This window comes from Oncorhynchus tshawytscha, linkage group LG05 (genome assembly GCF_018296145.1).
Source record: "Oncorhynchus tshawytscha isolate Ot180627B linkage group LG05, Otsh_v2.0, whole genome shotgun sequence".
Taxonomy (NCBI): domain Eukaryota; kingdom Metazoa; phylum Chordata; class Actinopteri; order Salmoniformes; family Salmonidae; genus Oncorhynchus; species Oncorhynchus tshawytscha.
The window spans coordinates 53408650-53423098 of record NC_056433.1 but is presented as its reverse complement, the minus strand read 5'-3'; the positions used below and the strand labels follow the sequence as shown (position 1 = coordinate 53423098).

The 14449-nt window shown below is 44.6% G+C and overlaps 1 protein-coding gene across 1 annotated transcript in view; it reads left to right on the top strand.

Moving 5' to 3' along the window:
- The window catches only part of LOC112250855 (DNA-directed RNA polymerase, mitochondrial), a 94611-nt gene extending 91364 nt beyond the window's left edge, over positions 1 to 3247 (top strand). Inside the window, exon 21 of the mRNA XM_024421341.2 lies at positions 200 to 3247. Coding sequence (XP_024277109.1) covers positions 200 to 249 — 50 coding nt within the window. The 3' untranslated portion in view covers positions 250 to 3247. The remainder of the gene's footprint in view (positions 1 to 199) is intronic.
- The last annotated feature ends 11202 nt before the right edge of the window (positions 3248 to 14449 follow it).

Below are 14449 nucleotides of genomic sequence, written 5' to 3'. Positions count from 1 at the left end.
TAATGTATTTATAGGAGTCGACAGTCATGTACAGGGGCAACTTTTCAGAGTTGAATTCAATGCGGATCTGAAGATGGAGATGGATATTAGACTGATAAGTCACTCCGAATTGGACCACAATATTTGACAGATCAAAACTTAAGCAATCATCACACATCACTTTTCACTGAGGTGTGTTTGTGTTGTTTTTGTCTCCCAGGCAACTTTGATCTCCAGCGGGTAAAGGAATCCACTTACTTCTTCAGCTGAGAGGAACAGGCAGACAGGAAGCAGAAGCCAATGGAGGGAGATGAGTGGGATTGACAGGCTGTGAGGCTGAACACTGGGAGGGCTGCGTGGGGCCTGGGAGGCTGGGAGGTCTTGTCTCCCTCAGACATCGGCTGATTGATCCACAGCCCGCTGGGCGAAGCCAAGGCCTTCGGAAGCAGCTCAATCACTCATAATGACCCAGACAGACAGCTAGCCACAGACCATTGTGGGAGGAGAGGAGGAGAGGCCAGCTCTGGAGAGGAGAGGAGAGCAACTCCCCCACCCTGGACTGAAGATCTCAACAGAGCTCAATTATGACCCATGCTATGACTTTCACTCTCCTATTACTGTAGTGTGTGGGTGGTTGTGAGAGAACGTTTCCGTGTGTCAATGTGTGCGAATGACATTTCTTGATGAGAATGTGAACGTTGCTTTATACTGTATTACGCTCGTGTTCCTCACACCTGTGTGTCCTCCCCTTATCAGGTATACCCCCATTACATAAAGAGCCAGAGACACTAAGCGAGACTTCTGAGTGAGCGTTGATCAACGGTGTAGCCCAGTGTGGTCAGTCTGTGCCCTCCATCCCCCCTCCTTCTCTGGGCAGAGTCGGTCGGCTCTCTCCCTCCGGCTAACACCTGGGTCATTAAAGCACATGATCCTGCCTTTCATCGATTCAGAGGCACTCAGGAAGAGATGCCCACTCTCACATTTCGAGCGATACTTCATTTACATCACAAGTTTCCAATAGAGACAGTTACTCTCACTTACAGAGAGAGGGAAGAAGATAGAAATAATGGATTGGAATGAGGGAGAAATCTGTGACTTTGTGTTCTTATTTTCACCTTTTGGAGTAATTAAGCAATAGATTTTTTTTTAAATAAACATGTATTTCTTAAAGCATCTCTTGTTCATTTGATGATAAGAGTTTTGATTGGATTATGTGTTTACAGACATGGGGATTTATTGCATTATATCTGTACCCTTTAATTGTATCGAGCGTCATTAGATGGTCCACAAAGGGTTTGAAGAATTGCTAATCAACAAAGATCATATTTTTCTGGGCCAGTGCCCACATCTAGAGGTAAAACAAAAAAGCAGGAATGGTATCTGATCTGGGCTTCAAACGCAACAGCAGTTTCAGACAAAAGGTGTTGAGTCGATGTTCAAATGCAAATGTAGCCTAGACCCAAACAGAACTGGCTGTGAGAGGGAGGACGTCATGAAATATGGATGATCCTGCTGTTTAAAAAAAAAAAAAAAAGCCACATTCTTTTTTTCTGCTTTTCCAGTCTGTGTAACTGGTCATTTGTTTGCCATGAATCTGGCACAGTTACAATTGTATGTAGCATTGATTAATTCTTTTGGTGTTGCAGTTGAAACAGAATACTTCGGCGACACTACTTAAACTAAACCATTTCATAAATATAGTATTACTGAACAATTCGCATGCCATCTGTCTCGTGCCATCTGTTTACCAACTCCTCATAATGTTCACAAGTGATTACAAAGAAGTAATATTTGCTCTTTAGGCATGGATACGTCCTCTTATTCTGAGCAAAGCCCTCTATCATTAACTCAAGAGCCTTGTTTGCAATCACCTCAGAGCCATCTGTATTAATTCCACACTTCGACTTGGTTCATTTTCAGATTTCAATTGAACAGACTGTTTTTTTTACTCGGCCATCCCCACTATGCCTCTTGCTGTGTTATAAGCCTGTTGATTGTGAGAGGTCCTCTGTTACCGTTGTGTAATTTCAATGACGAAGCAAATCAAGTCGGGGTCCTCAAATGGTCTAAAAAGCACTCCCTGCATGTCTTAGCTCTCTCTTCTCCCCGTCACCCCTTTCACAACTTGGCCACTGACGCAGAGCACAGAGCCCTGTCTGCTAAATCTGAGCAGAGAACTAAGAAGTGATTGGTGAAAGGGTTTAATCTGTCAGACAAACAGACAGAAAAAGGCTCTGTACATGTCTGGGCTGATGGAACATGGCTGCTAGGCATGGCTACATGGAGTTTCAATAATGATCTGTGGCTGAGGTATAGATCTGTTGTTCTGATGCATTATGGCAGATTCTCTCTTTCTCTATCGGAGGACACCTTACAGACCAGACTAAGGTTGAATATTTTACCGGTATTTTACAAGTGTTCCATCCCGAGAATAAATCACTGTTCACCAGGGTAACCGGAAGCATGATTCAAAAGCATATAAATAGGCCTATGTCTGGATTTGATTAGAGATTTGATCTAAAATTCAAGCCTGATGCTACCTGAGCCTGATGAGCCATACTTTAAATGGGATCTGCCCCCTTTTTTCAATTTTCGGCTAAAATGACATACCCAAATCTAACTGCCTGTAGCTCAGGACCTGAAGCAGGGATATGCATATTCTTGATACCATTTGAAAGGAAGCACTTTAACATTTGTGGAAATTTGAAATAAATGTAGGAGAATATAACACATTAGATCTGGTAAAATATAATAAAAAGAAAAAAACATGAGTTTGTTTAAACCTCTAAAAACCTCTTAAGGATTCCGTAAGATCAGAGTCCCTATACTGGGACGGTTGTTGCTAACGTGCGCTAATGTGACAAGAATGACGTTGTAATAACAGCAAACCTTTCAGGACATAGATGATTCCATATGTGTTATTTCATAGTTTTGGTGTCTTCACTATTATTCTACAATGTGGGAAATAGTAAGAAGAAAGAAAAACCTTTGAATAAGTAGGTGTGGCCAAACTTTTGACTGGTACTGTATATACTTTTTCCAATACTATATTTCCCCTAATGTTATAGCCTACCTCCTCTTTCTCTCTATTGCTTCATTCCTTCCTAGCTTTCAACAATTAAATGAAATACGTTTTGTTGTCCTTATCTTCATCATTCTAATGACATGCTTGCATAATATAGGACTAGAAATAGGTGCAGACGGCTTTCACTTCTCTTCACGAAGATTGAATGGTTATGAGTCTGAATAAATAACTGCTATAGCCTACCATCATTGTGCATTCGCTCTTCTTTCAAACTACACGTGAGCTCTATTGGCTGCTGTATTTAGCATTCAGAAAACAAGAGCTTGCATCCCCCTTTGAATAGTTTATTGATATAAAAAGAAGCCCGGCAAGCTATTGTAGTCTAGCTTTTCCTGCATGGGACTCAGAGCTAATGAGCATTTTCTTATGGAGAGGCCAGCGGAGCGCAGGTGCTTGCATGTTGCGCAAGTTAGAAGTTAGAAGCTTATTATGCATAACCCATCATTAATTAGACTAATATAAAGGCTGATACTGCATTGAATTTATTACCTGAAAGAGGTAGACTAGGACATCTATATATAAATCTAGAACAGGATTATCTATTTTGGATGCAATTTGAATGGAATTGAGAAAGACTGCAAGAGAGTGTTCGCTTGTGAACTGATTTAAAGCAACTACTTTTTAGTGATAGGCTGTTTTAAAACTGCAATAATAAAAATGAAGACACCTTTACAATTAAAAAATTAGGTAGTCGTCCTGAGTGGTGCAGCGGTCTAAGGCACGGCATCTTAGTGCTAGCTGCATCACTACAGATCCTGGTACGATCCCAGGCTGTGTTGGGACCGGGAGACCCATGAGGTGGCGCACAATTGGCCCAGCGTTGTCCGGGTTAGGGGAGGGTTTGGCCGGCCGTGTTGTCCTTTTCCCATTGCGCTCTACCAACTCCTGTGGCTGCCCGGGCGCAATGCACGCTGACACTCCTCCGACACATTGGTGCAGCTGGCTTCCGGGTTAAGTGAACATTGTGTCAAGAAGCAGGCGGCTTGGCGGAGTCATGTTTCGGGGGACGCACGGCTCTCGACCTTCGCCTCTCCCGAGTCCTTACGGAAGTTGCAGGGATGGGACAAGGCTGTAACTACCAATTTGGATATCACAAAATTGGGGATAGAAAAAAAATAGAAAAAAGGTGACCCTGAAAGCCAGATGGAGATGTGTAAATTAGACGCACATTTGGTCATTATATTACTGTAGCATAGGCTATGCTGCAGCAAATGCAGGTCTACCTGTCACAAGAAAAGAAAAAAAGGGATGGTGCCAGGTTTACTCCAGACTTGATGCTTGGCATTCAGGCCAAAGAGTTGAAACTTTGTTTCATCAGACCAGTCTTGTTTCTCATGGTCTGAGTCTTTAGGTGCCTAGTGGGCTGTCATGTCTCTTTTACTGAGGAGAGGTTTCCGATTTTCAGTCTCTCGGTCCCTGCTTTGATGCACCTGTACTGACCTCGTCTTCTGGATGATAGCGGGGTGAACAGGCAGTGGCTCGGGTGTTTGTTGTCCTTAATGATCTTTATGGCCTTCCTGTGACATTGGATTTTGTAGATGTCCTGGAGGGCAGGTAGTTTGCCCCCGGTGATGCGTTGTGCAGACCTGACTACCCTCTGGAGAGCCTTACGGTTGTGGGCGGAGCAGTTGCCATACCAGGCGGTGATACAGCCCGACAGGATGCTCTCGATTGTGCATCTGTAAAAGTTTGTGAGTGCTTTTGGTGACAAGCCAAATTTCTTCAGCCTCCTGAGGTTGAAGAGGCGCTGCTGCGTCTTCTTCACCACGCTGTCTGTGTGGGTGGACCAATTCAGTTTGTCCGTGATGTGTACGCCGAGGAACTTAAAACTTACTACCCTCTCCACTACTGTCCCGTCGATGTGGATGGGGGGGTGCTCCCTCTGCTATTTCCTGAAGTCCACAATCCTCTCCTTTGTTTTGTTGACGTTGAGTGTGAGGTTATTTTCCTGACACCACACTCCGAGGGCCCTCACTTCCTCCCTGTAGGCCGTCTCGTCGTTGTTGATAATCAAGCCTACCACTGTAGTGTCGTCTGCAAACTTGATGATTGAGTTGGAGGTGTGCATGGCCACGCAGTCGTGGGTGAACAGGGAGTACAGGAGAGGGCTCAGAACACACCCTTGTGGGGCCCCAGTGTTGAGGATCAGCAGGGGGAAATGTTGTTTTCTTCCCTCACCACCTGGGGGCGACCCATCAGAAAATCCAGGACCCAGTTGCAAAGGGTGGGGTCGAGATCCAGGGTCTCGAGCTTAATGATGAGTTTGGAGGGTACCGTGGTGTTAAATGAACAGCATTCTCACATACAGTGGGGAAAACAAGTATTTGATACATTGCCGATTTTGCAGGTTTTCCTACTTACAAAGCATGTAGAGGTCTGTAATTTTTGAAATGAATTTGTATTTTACTGCATGACATAAGTATTTGATACATCAGAAAAGCAGAACTTAATATTTGGTACAGAAACCTTTGTTTGCAATTACAGAGATCATACGTTTCCTGTAGTTCTTGACCAGGTTTGCACACACTGCAGCAGGGATTTTGGCCCACTCCTCCATACAGACCATCTTCAGATCCTTCAGGTTTCGGGGCTGTCGCTGGGCAATACGGACTTTCAGCTCCCTCCAAAGATTTTCTATTGGGTTCAGGTCTGGAGACTGGCTAGGCCACTCCAGGACCTTGAGATGCTTCTTATGGAGCCACTCCTTAGTTGCCCTGGCTGTGGGTTTCGGGTCGTTGTCATGCTGGAAGACCCAGCCACGACCCATCTTCAATGCTCTTACTGAGGGAAGGAGGTTGTTGGCCAAGATCTCGCGATACATGGCCGCATCCATCTTCCCCTCAATACGATGCAGTCGTCCTGTCCCCTTTGCAGAAAAGCATCTCCAAAGAATTATGTTTCCACCTCCATGCTTCACGGTTGGGATGGTTTTCTTGGGGTTGTCCTCATCCTTCTTCTTCCTCCAAACACGGCGAGTGGAGTTTGGACCAAAAAGCTCTATTTTTGTCTCAACAGACCACATGACCTTCTCCCATTCCTCCTCTGGATCATCCAGATGGTCATTGGCAAACTTCAGTCGGGCCTGGACATGCACCGGCTTGAGCAGGGTGTGTGTTACTAATGTTAGTGTGTTACTAATGGTTTTCTTTGAGACTGTGGTCCCAGCTCTCTTCAGGTCATTGACCAGGTCTTGCTGTGTAGTTCTGGGCTGATCCCTCACCTTCCTCATGATCATTGATGCCCCATGAGGTGAGATCTTGCATGGAGCCCCAGACCGAGGGTGATTGACCGCCATCTTGAACTTCTTCCATTTTCGAATAATTGCGCCAACAGTTGTTGCCTTCTCACCAAGCTGCTTGCCTATTGTCCTGTAGCCCATCCCAGCCTTGTGCAGGTCTACAATTGTATCCCTGATGTCCTTACACAGCTTTCTGGTCTTGGCCATTATGGAGAGGTGGGAGTCTGTTTGATTGAGTGTGTGGACAGATGTCTTTTATACAGTTAACGAGTTCAAACAGGTGCAGTTAATACAGGTAATGAGTGGAGAACAGGAGGGCTTCTTAACAGGAGGGCTTCGTCTGTGAGAGCCGGAATTCTTACTGGTTGGTAGGTGATCAAATACTTATGTCATGCAATAAAATGCTAATTATTACTTAAAAATGATACAATGTGATTTTCTGGATTTTTGTTTTAGATTCTGTCTCTCACAGTTGAAGTGTACCTATGATAAAAATTACAGACCTCTACGTGCTTTGTAAGTAGGTAAACCTGCAAAATCGGCAGTGTATCAAATACTTGTTTTCCCCACTGTAGGTATTCCTCTTGTCCAGATGGGCTAGTGCAGTGTGATTGCGATTGTGTCGTCTGTGGACCTATTGGGGCAGTAAGCAAATTGGAGTGGGTCTAGGGTGTCAGGTAGGGTGGAGGTGATATGGTCCTTGACTAGTCTCTCAAAGCACTTCATGATGACGGAAGTGAGTGCTATGGGGCGGTAGTCGTTTAGCTCAGTTACCTTAGCTTTCTTGGGAACAGGAACAATGGTGGCCCTCTTGAAGCATGTGGGAACAGCAGACTGGGATAAGGATTGATTGAATATGTCCGTAAATACACCAGCCAGCTGGTCTGCGCATGTTCTGAGGACGCGGCTGGGGATGCCGTCTGGGCCTGCAGCCTTGCGAGGGTTAACACGTTTAAATGTTTTACTCACATCGGCTGCAGTGAAGGAGAGTCACTGTAGGTTTTGGTAGCGGGCCATGTCAGTGGCACTGTATTGTCCTCAAAGCGAGCAAAGAAGTTGTTTAGTCTGTCTGGGAGCAAGACATCCTGGTCCGCGACGGGGCTGATTTTCTTTTTGTAATCGGTGATTGACTGTAGACCCTGCCACATACCTCTTGTGTCTGAGCCTTTGAATTGCGACTCTACTTTGTCTCTCTACTGACGCTTAGCTTGTTTGATTGTCTTGCGGAGGGAATAGCTACACTGCTTGTATTCAGTCATGTTTCCGGTCACCTTGCCCTGGTTAAAAGCAGTGGTTCGCGCTTTCAGATTTGCGCGAATGCTGCCATCAATCCACAGTTTCTGGTTTGGGAAGGTTTTAATAGTTGCTGTGGGTACGACATCGCCGATGCACTTGCTAATAAACTCGCTCACCGAATCAGCGTATTCATCAATGTTGTTGTTTGACGCAATGCGGAACATATCCCAATCCACGTGAACGAAACAATCTTGAAGCGTGGAATCAGATTGGTCGGACCAGGGTTGAACAGACCTGAGCGCGGGAGCTTCCTGTTTTAGTCTCTGTCTATAGGCAGGGAGCAACAAAATGGAGTCGTGGTCAGCTTTGTTGTTATTTTAATAGACTATTTATTTATTTTTTCAAATACAATGACATTTCTAAGTGACCCCAACATTTTGAAAGGTAGTGTATGTAAATAAGGTATTTCTGAATTTTAATATTAATACATTTGCAAACATTTTTAAAAAACAGTTTTTTCGCTTAGTCATTATGAGGTATTTTTTTTATTTAATTCCTTTTAGAATAAGGCTGTAACGTAACAAAATGTGAAAAAAGTCCAGGGGTTTGACTACTTTCCGAAGGCGTTGTACATGTCTGCCTGAGACAGAGAAGTTGTAGTGAGAAAAATATAGCAAACTCTAATGTTTCTAAGTGGAACAAAGCGAGTAGATCCAGCACGCTGCATCAGTTGCATGGCCAAACAAGCCATGGCCAAACAAGCCATCTCCACCAAAGGGGGTAATGCTTGATAAGGAGGCTGTGTGCTTGAACTAATCCTCTCCCTGCAGTTATTTGAGTGCACTAGTACTGTTCCTATCTAGCTCCTGATTCTGTTTCCCCCAGCTATGGTTTAATGAGATGTAAGCCCCCTTCTGTTGTAAAAAAACAAAAAACGATCTGCCTTCAAAGGCCCTGAACGATGGGGTAATGGTAGTGTCTTTCTACTCCACTGCAGTCCCGGAAGGATTTCCCTTCGTTTTGACCCTCTCTTGTTCCGCTTGTTATACTTATACCTCAGTCTGTTTTATCACATTCGCAAGCCCATTTACCCCTCAAAGCACTACAAATGTAGACGTTTTTGAAAGGGTGTAGGTAACCCTCTCACCAAACACTTGACTAGTTTAATTAACATGGAAATAATGGTGAAAAGGACATCTCAGTAAATTAACTTGTATGATATTGATTCGCTAGGGGAGGCTAGGGATATTACTAATAGATATGTAAAGGCTTAGAAACACCACATTTTACTACAGCCGTTCCTGTTGAGCCTATGTGATTGCATTACTTCAAACAATTGTTGCTTTCATGTGCAATAATCTAAACAGTAATAATAAACAGTCAAGTTGGTAGATTTCTTGCCGTCCACTAAATTATTTAGCTCTTTTACATTCAAGTGAACTAAAGCAACCTGGTTTGGTTTAGCCAATAATAAACATTACGTTTTGGAATAACGTGTGAATTTGGGGGATTTCTGTTGGGAGGAAGACTTTTTGGGACTTCTGACTCTCTGCTCGAGCTGAGAAGAGAGAAGGACACTATTTGTTGAGCTTAAACTTTTACATCTGTGAAGATATGAATTGCATTTATTTAGCAAAAAGACTGTTGCTTAATCTTATTTACATGTTACAGTCTAGAGAAATTCTAGTTTAATATCTAACTTACCTGAATTCGCCTGCTGTGGATTTATTTTTTATTTTTTTCACCTTTATTTAACCAGGTATGCCAGTTGAGAACAAGTTCTCATTTACAACTGACCTGGCCAAGATAAAGCAAAGCAGTGCGACACAAACAACAACACATAGTTAAACATACAGTCAATAACACAATAGAAAGTTGTACGGTGTGTGCAAATGAGGTAAGATAAGGGAGTAAATAGGCCATAGTGGCGAAATAATTACAGTTTCGCAATTAAACACTGAAGAGATAGATGTGCAGAAGATGAATGTGCAAGTAGAGATACTGGGCTGCAAAGGAGCAAAAAAATAACAGCATGGGGATGAGGTAATTGGATGGGCTATTTACAGATGGGCTATGTACAGGTGCAGTGATCTGTGAGCTGCTCTGACAGCTGGTGCTTAAAGTTAGAGAGGGAGATATGTCTCCAGCTTCAGTGTTTTTTTGCAATTTGTTCCAATCATTGGCAGCAGAGAACTGTAAGGAGAGGCGGCCAAAGGAGGAATTGGCTTTGGGGGTGACCAGGGAAATATACCTTCTGGATAGCGTGCTACGGGTGTGTGCCGATCCTAGATTTAATGTTGGATTGGAGATGCTTAATGTGAGTCTGGAAGGAAAGTTTGCTATCTAACCCGACGCCTAGGTATTTGTAGTTGTCCACATATTCTAAGTCAGAACCGTCCAGAGTAGTGACGCTGGACGGGCGGGCAGGTGCGGGCAGCGATTGGTTGAAGAGCATGCATTTAGTTTTACTTGCATTTAAGAGCAGTTGGAGGCCACAGAAGGAGAGTTGTATGGCATTGAAGTTCGTCTGGAGGTTAGTTAACACAGTGTCCAAAGAAGGGCAAGAAGTATACAGAATGGTGTCGTTTGCGTAGAGGTGGATCAGAGAATCACCAGCAGCAAGCGCGACATCATTGATGTATACAGAGAAAAGAGACAGCCCGAGAATTGAACCCTGTGGCACCCCCATAGAGACTGCCAGAGGTCCGGACAACAGGCCCTCCGATTTGACACACTGAACTCTGTCTGAGAAGTAGTTGGTGAACCAGGCGAGGCAGTCATTTGAGAAACCAAGGCTGTTGAGTCTGCCGATAAGGATGTGGTGATTGACAGAGTCGAAAGCCTTAGCCAGGTCTATAATATGGCTGCACAGTATTGTCTCTTATTGATGCCGGTTATGATATCATTTAGGACCTTGAGCGTGGCTGAGGTGCACCCATGACCAGCTTCGAAATGGTCGGTGAACTGTTTGTTAACTTGGCTTTCGAAGACTTTAGAAAGGCAGGGTAGGATAGATATAGGTCTATAACAGTTTGGGTCTAGAATGTCCCCCCCCCCTTTGAAGAGGGGGATGACCGCAGCAGCTTTCCAATCTTTAGGGATCTCAGACGATGCGAACGAGAGGTTGAACAGGCTAGTAATAGGGATTGCAACAATTGCGACGGATAATTTTAGAAAGAGAGGGTCCAGATTTTCTAGCCCGGCTGATTTGTAGGGGTCCAGATTTTGCAGCTCTTTCTGAACATTGCCTATCTGGTTTTGGGTGAAGGAGAAAAGGGGAGGCTTGGGCAAGTTGCTGTGGATTGTGCAGGGCTGTTGACCGGGATAGGGGTAGCTAAGTGGAAAGCATGGCCAGCTGTAGAAAAATGCTTATTGAAATTCTCAATTATCGTTGATTTATCGGTGGTGACAGTGTTTCCTAGCCTCAGTGCAGTGGGCAGCTGGGAGGAGGTGTTCTTATTCTCCATGGACTTTACAGTGTCCCAGAACTTTTTCGAGTTTGTGCTACAGGATGCACATTTCTGTTTGAGAAGGCTAACCTTTGCTTTCCTAACTGCCTGTGCATATTGGTTCCTAACTTCCATGAAAAGTTGCATATCACGGGGGCTATTCAATGCTAATGCAGTATGCCACAGGATGTTTTTGTGCTGGTCAAGGGCAGTCAGGTCTGGAGTGAACCAAGGGCTATATCTGTTCCTGGTTAACTTGTTTTTTGAATGGGGCATGCTTATTTAAGATGGTGAGGAATGCACTTTTAAAGAATAACCAGGCATCCTCTACTGACGGAATGAGGTCAATATCCTTCCAGGATACCCGGGCCAGTAGAAGCTCAAATTGTTTGGGAACAGACCTGGATAGTATGACAGAACTATGCAGGCTATCTCTGCAGTAGATTGCAACTCCGCCCCCTTTGGCTGTTCTGTCTTGTCGGAAATTTCAGGGTTTTTAGTGGACTTCCTAAGCCAGGATTCAGACACGGCTAGGACATCTGGGTTGGCAGAGTGTGCTAAAGAAGTGAATAATACAAACTTAGGGAGGAGGTTTCTAATGTTAACATGCATGAAACCAAGGCTTTTACGGTTACAGAAGTCAACAACTGAGAGCGCCTGGGGAATGGGAGTGGAGCTAGTTACTGCAGAGCCTGGATTAACCTCTACATCACCAGAGGGGGAGTAGGATAAGAGTACGGCTAAAGGCTAAAAGAACTGGTCGTCTAATGCATTCGGAACAGAGAGTAATAGAAGCAGGTTTCTGGGCACTGAAGAATAGATTCATGGCATAATGTACAGACAAGGGTATGGTAGGATGTGAATACAGTGGAGGTAAACCTATGCATTGAGTGACAATGAGAGAGGTATTGTCTCTAGAGACACCATTAAAATCAGGGAACGTTGCGACGGAGGAGCCTGTTGAAAACCCCCTCGGGCTGATTAAATCGGTAGACCAGTCGTGAAGGATCGGCGGGTTCCATATCAGCAGTAAAAGGGGTCCAGGCCAATTGGCAAAATCGGTATTGTAGCCCAAGGAAGTGGCTGATGGACCTTTTCAGATAGCCGGGAGATGGGCCTAGCATAGTCTAGCTCCAGGCTAATTGGTGCTTGCTTCGGGACAGAGACGTTAGCCAGGAGTAGCCACTCGGATAGCAGCTAGCTAGCTGTGATATATCCAGCTGAAAAGGTTCAGAGCTTGCGGTAGGAATCCGGAGATGTTAGGAAAAAGAGTACGGTATGCTCTAGGTTGAATCGCGCTGTGCAGACCGGCAGGAGTTGTCCGGGCTAAAGGTTAGCTGATGACCACTAGCAGTGGCTAGCTGACTACTAGTTAGTAACTAGTTAGCTGGCTTGCTTCTGTTGGGGGTTCCAGTTCTAAAGTAAAGAAAATAGCAGATTCATACCACATTGGGTGAGGCGGGTTGCAGGAGAGTATGTTGGAGTTGAGGTTAAAACATATTTAAAAAATATATGCGAAGAAAAAAGATATACACGGGACACGACAAGGCGAATACCAACTCCTGACTGCTACTCCATCTTGGTTTTATTACTTAAATATTATTTATTTAGCCGTCATTGCTTCAAAAAGTTAGCCTGGCTTCGTCGGATCGGGAGCTGTAGAGGAAGACTTTGTTCTGAGATGAGTCGCCTCTTCTGTTGCGTACAGGGCATTTTCCGCAATTGGATTATAGATAGACATCAGTCTTGGAATTATTGTTTCAAATCAAAATGCAATCAAATTTTATTTGTCACGTACACATGTTTAGCAGATGTTATGGTGGGTGTAGGGAAATGCTTGTGTTTCTAGCTCCAATGCAGTAATATCTAACAATTCACAACAATACACAGAACCTAAAAGTAAAAGAATGGAATTAAGGAATATATAAATATTAGGGTTAGCAATGTCGGAGTGGCATAGACTAAATACAGTAGAATAGAATACAGTATATACATAATGAGATGTGTAAAGCAAAAATATGTAAACATTACTAAAAATGGCTAGTGTTCCATTATTAAAGTGGCCAGTGATTTCAAGTCTATGTATATGGGGCAACAGACTCTAAGGTGCAGGGTTATGTAACCAGATGGAAGCATCCTAGTGATGGCTATTTAACAGTCTGATGGCCTTGAGGTAGAAGCTGTTTTTCAGTCTCTCGGTCCAGCTTTGATGCACCTGTACTGACCTCGCTTTCTAGATGATAGCGGGGTGAACAGGCAGTGGCTCGGGTGGTTGTTGTCCTTTAATCTTTTTGGCCTTCCTGTGACATTGGGTTTTGTAGGTGTCCTGGAGGGCAGGTAGTTTGCCCCCGATGATGCGCTGGGCAGACCGCATCACCCTCTGGAGAGCCCTGTGGTTGCGGGCGGTACTGTTGCCGTACCAGGCAGTGGTACAGCCCGACATGAAGCTCTCAATTGTGCATCTGTGAAGTCTGTGAGGGTTTTAGGTGCCAAGCCAAATTTCTTCAGCCTCCTGAGGTTGAAGAGGCGCTGTTGCGCCTTCTTCACCACACTGTCTGTATGGGAGGAGCATTTCAGATCGTCAGTGATGTGTACGCAGGGGAACTTAAAGCTCTCCGCCTGCTCCACTGCGGTCCCGTCGATGTGGATAGGGGTGTGCTCCCTCCGCTGTTTCCTGAAGTCTACGATCAGCTCCGTTGTTTTGTCGACATTGAGTGAAAGGTTATTTTCCTGGCACGACACTCCCAGGGCCCTCACCTCTCTGTAGGCTGTCTTGTCATTGTTGGTAATCAGGCCTATTACTGTTGTGTCATCTGCAAACTTAATGATTGAGTTGGAGGCGTGTGTGGCCACACAGTCATGGGTGAACAGGGAGTACAGGAGGGGGCTGAGCACGCACACTTGTGGGCCCCCTGTGTTGAGGATCAGAGAAATGGTGTTGTTTCTTACCTTCACCACCTGGGGGCAGCCCATCAGGAAGTCAAAGACCCAGTTGCACAAAGTGGGGTTCAGACCCAGGGCCCCGAGCTTAATGATGAGCTTGGAGGGTACTATGGTGTTGAATGCTGAGCTATAGTCAATGAACAGCATTCTTGCATAGTTATTCCTATGTAAGATTGCATCGTCTGTGGATCTATTGGGGCGGTAAGCAAATTGAAGTGGGTCTAGGGTTTCAGGTAAGGTAGAGGTGATATGATCATTGACTAGCCTATCAAAGCACTTCATGATGACAGAAGTGAGTGACACGGGGAAATAGTCATTTAGTTCAGTTACCTTTGCTTTCTTGGGTACAGGAACAATGGTGTACATATTGAAACAAGTGGGGACAGCAGACTGGGATTGGGAGAGATTGAATATGTCCGGTAACACTCCAGCCAGCTGGTTTCAAGGGTTTGCTGCGGTACTGTGAGTAACATTGTGTTCACATTCATTGCTTAATCATTAATTGAGCTCCAACGTGAG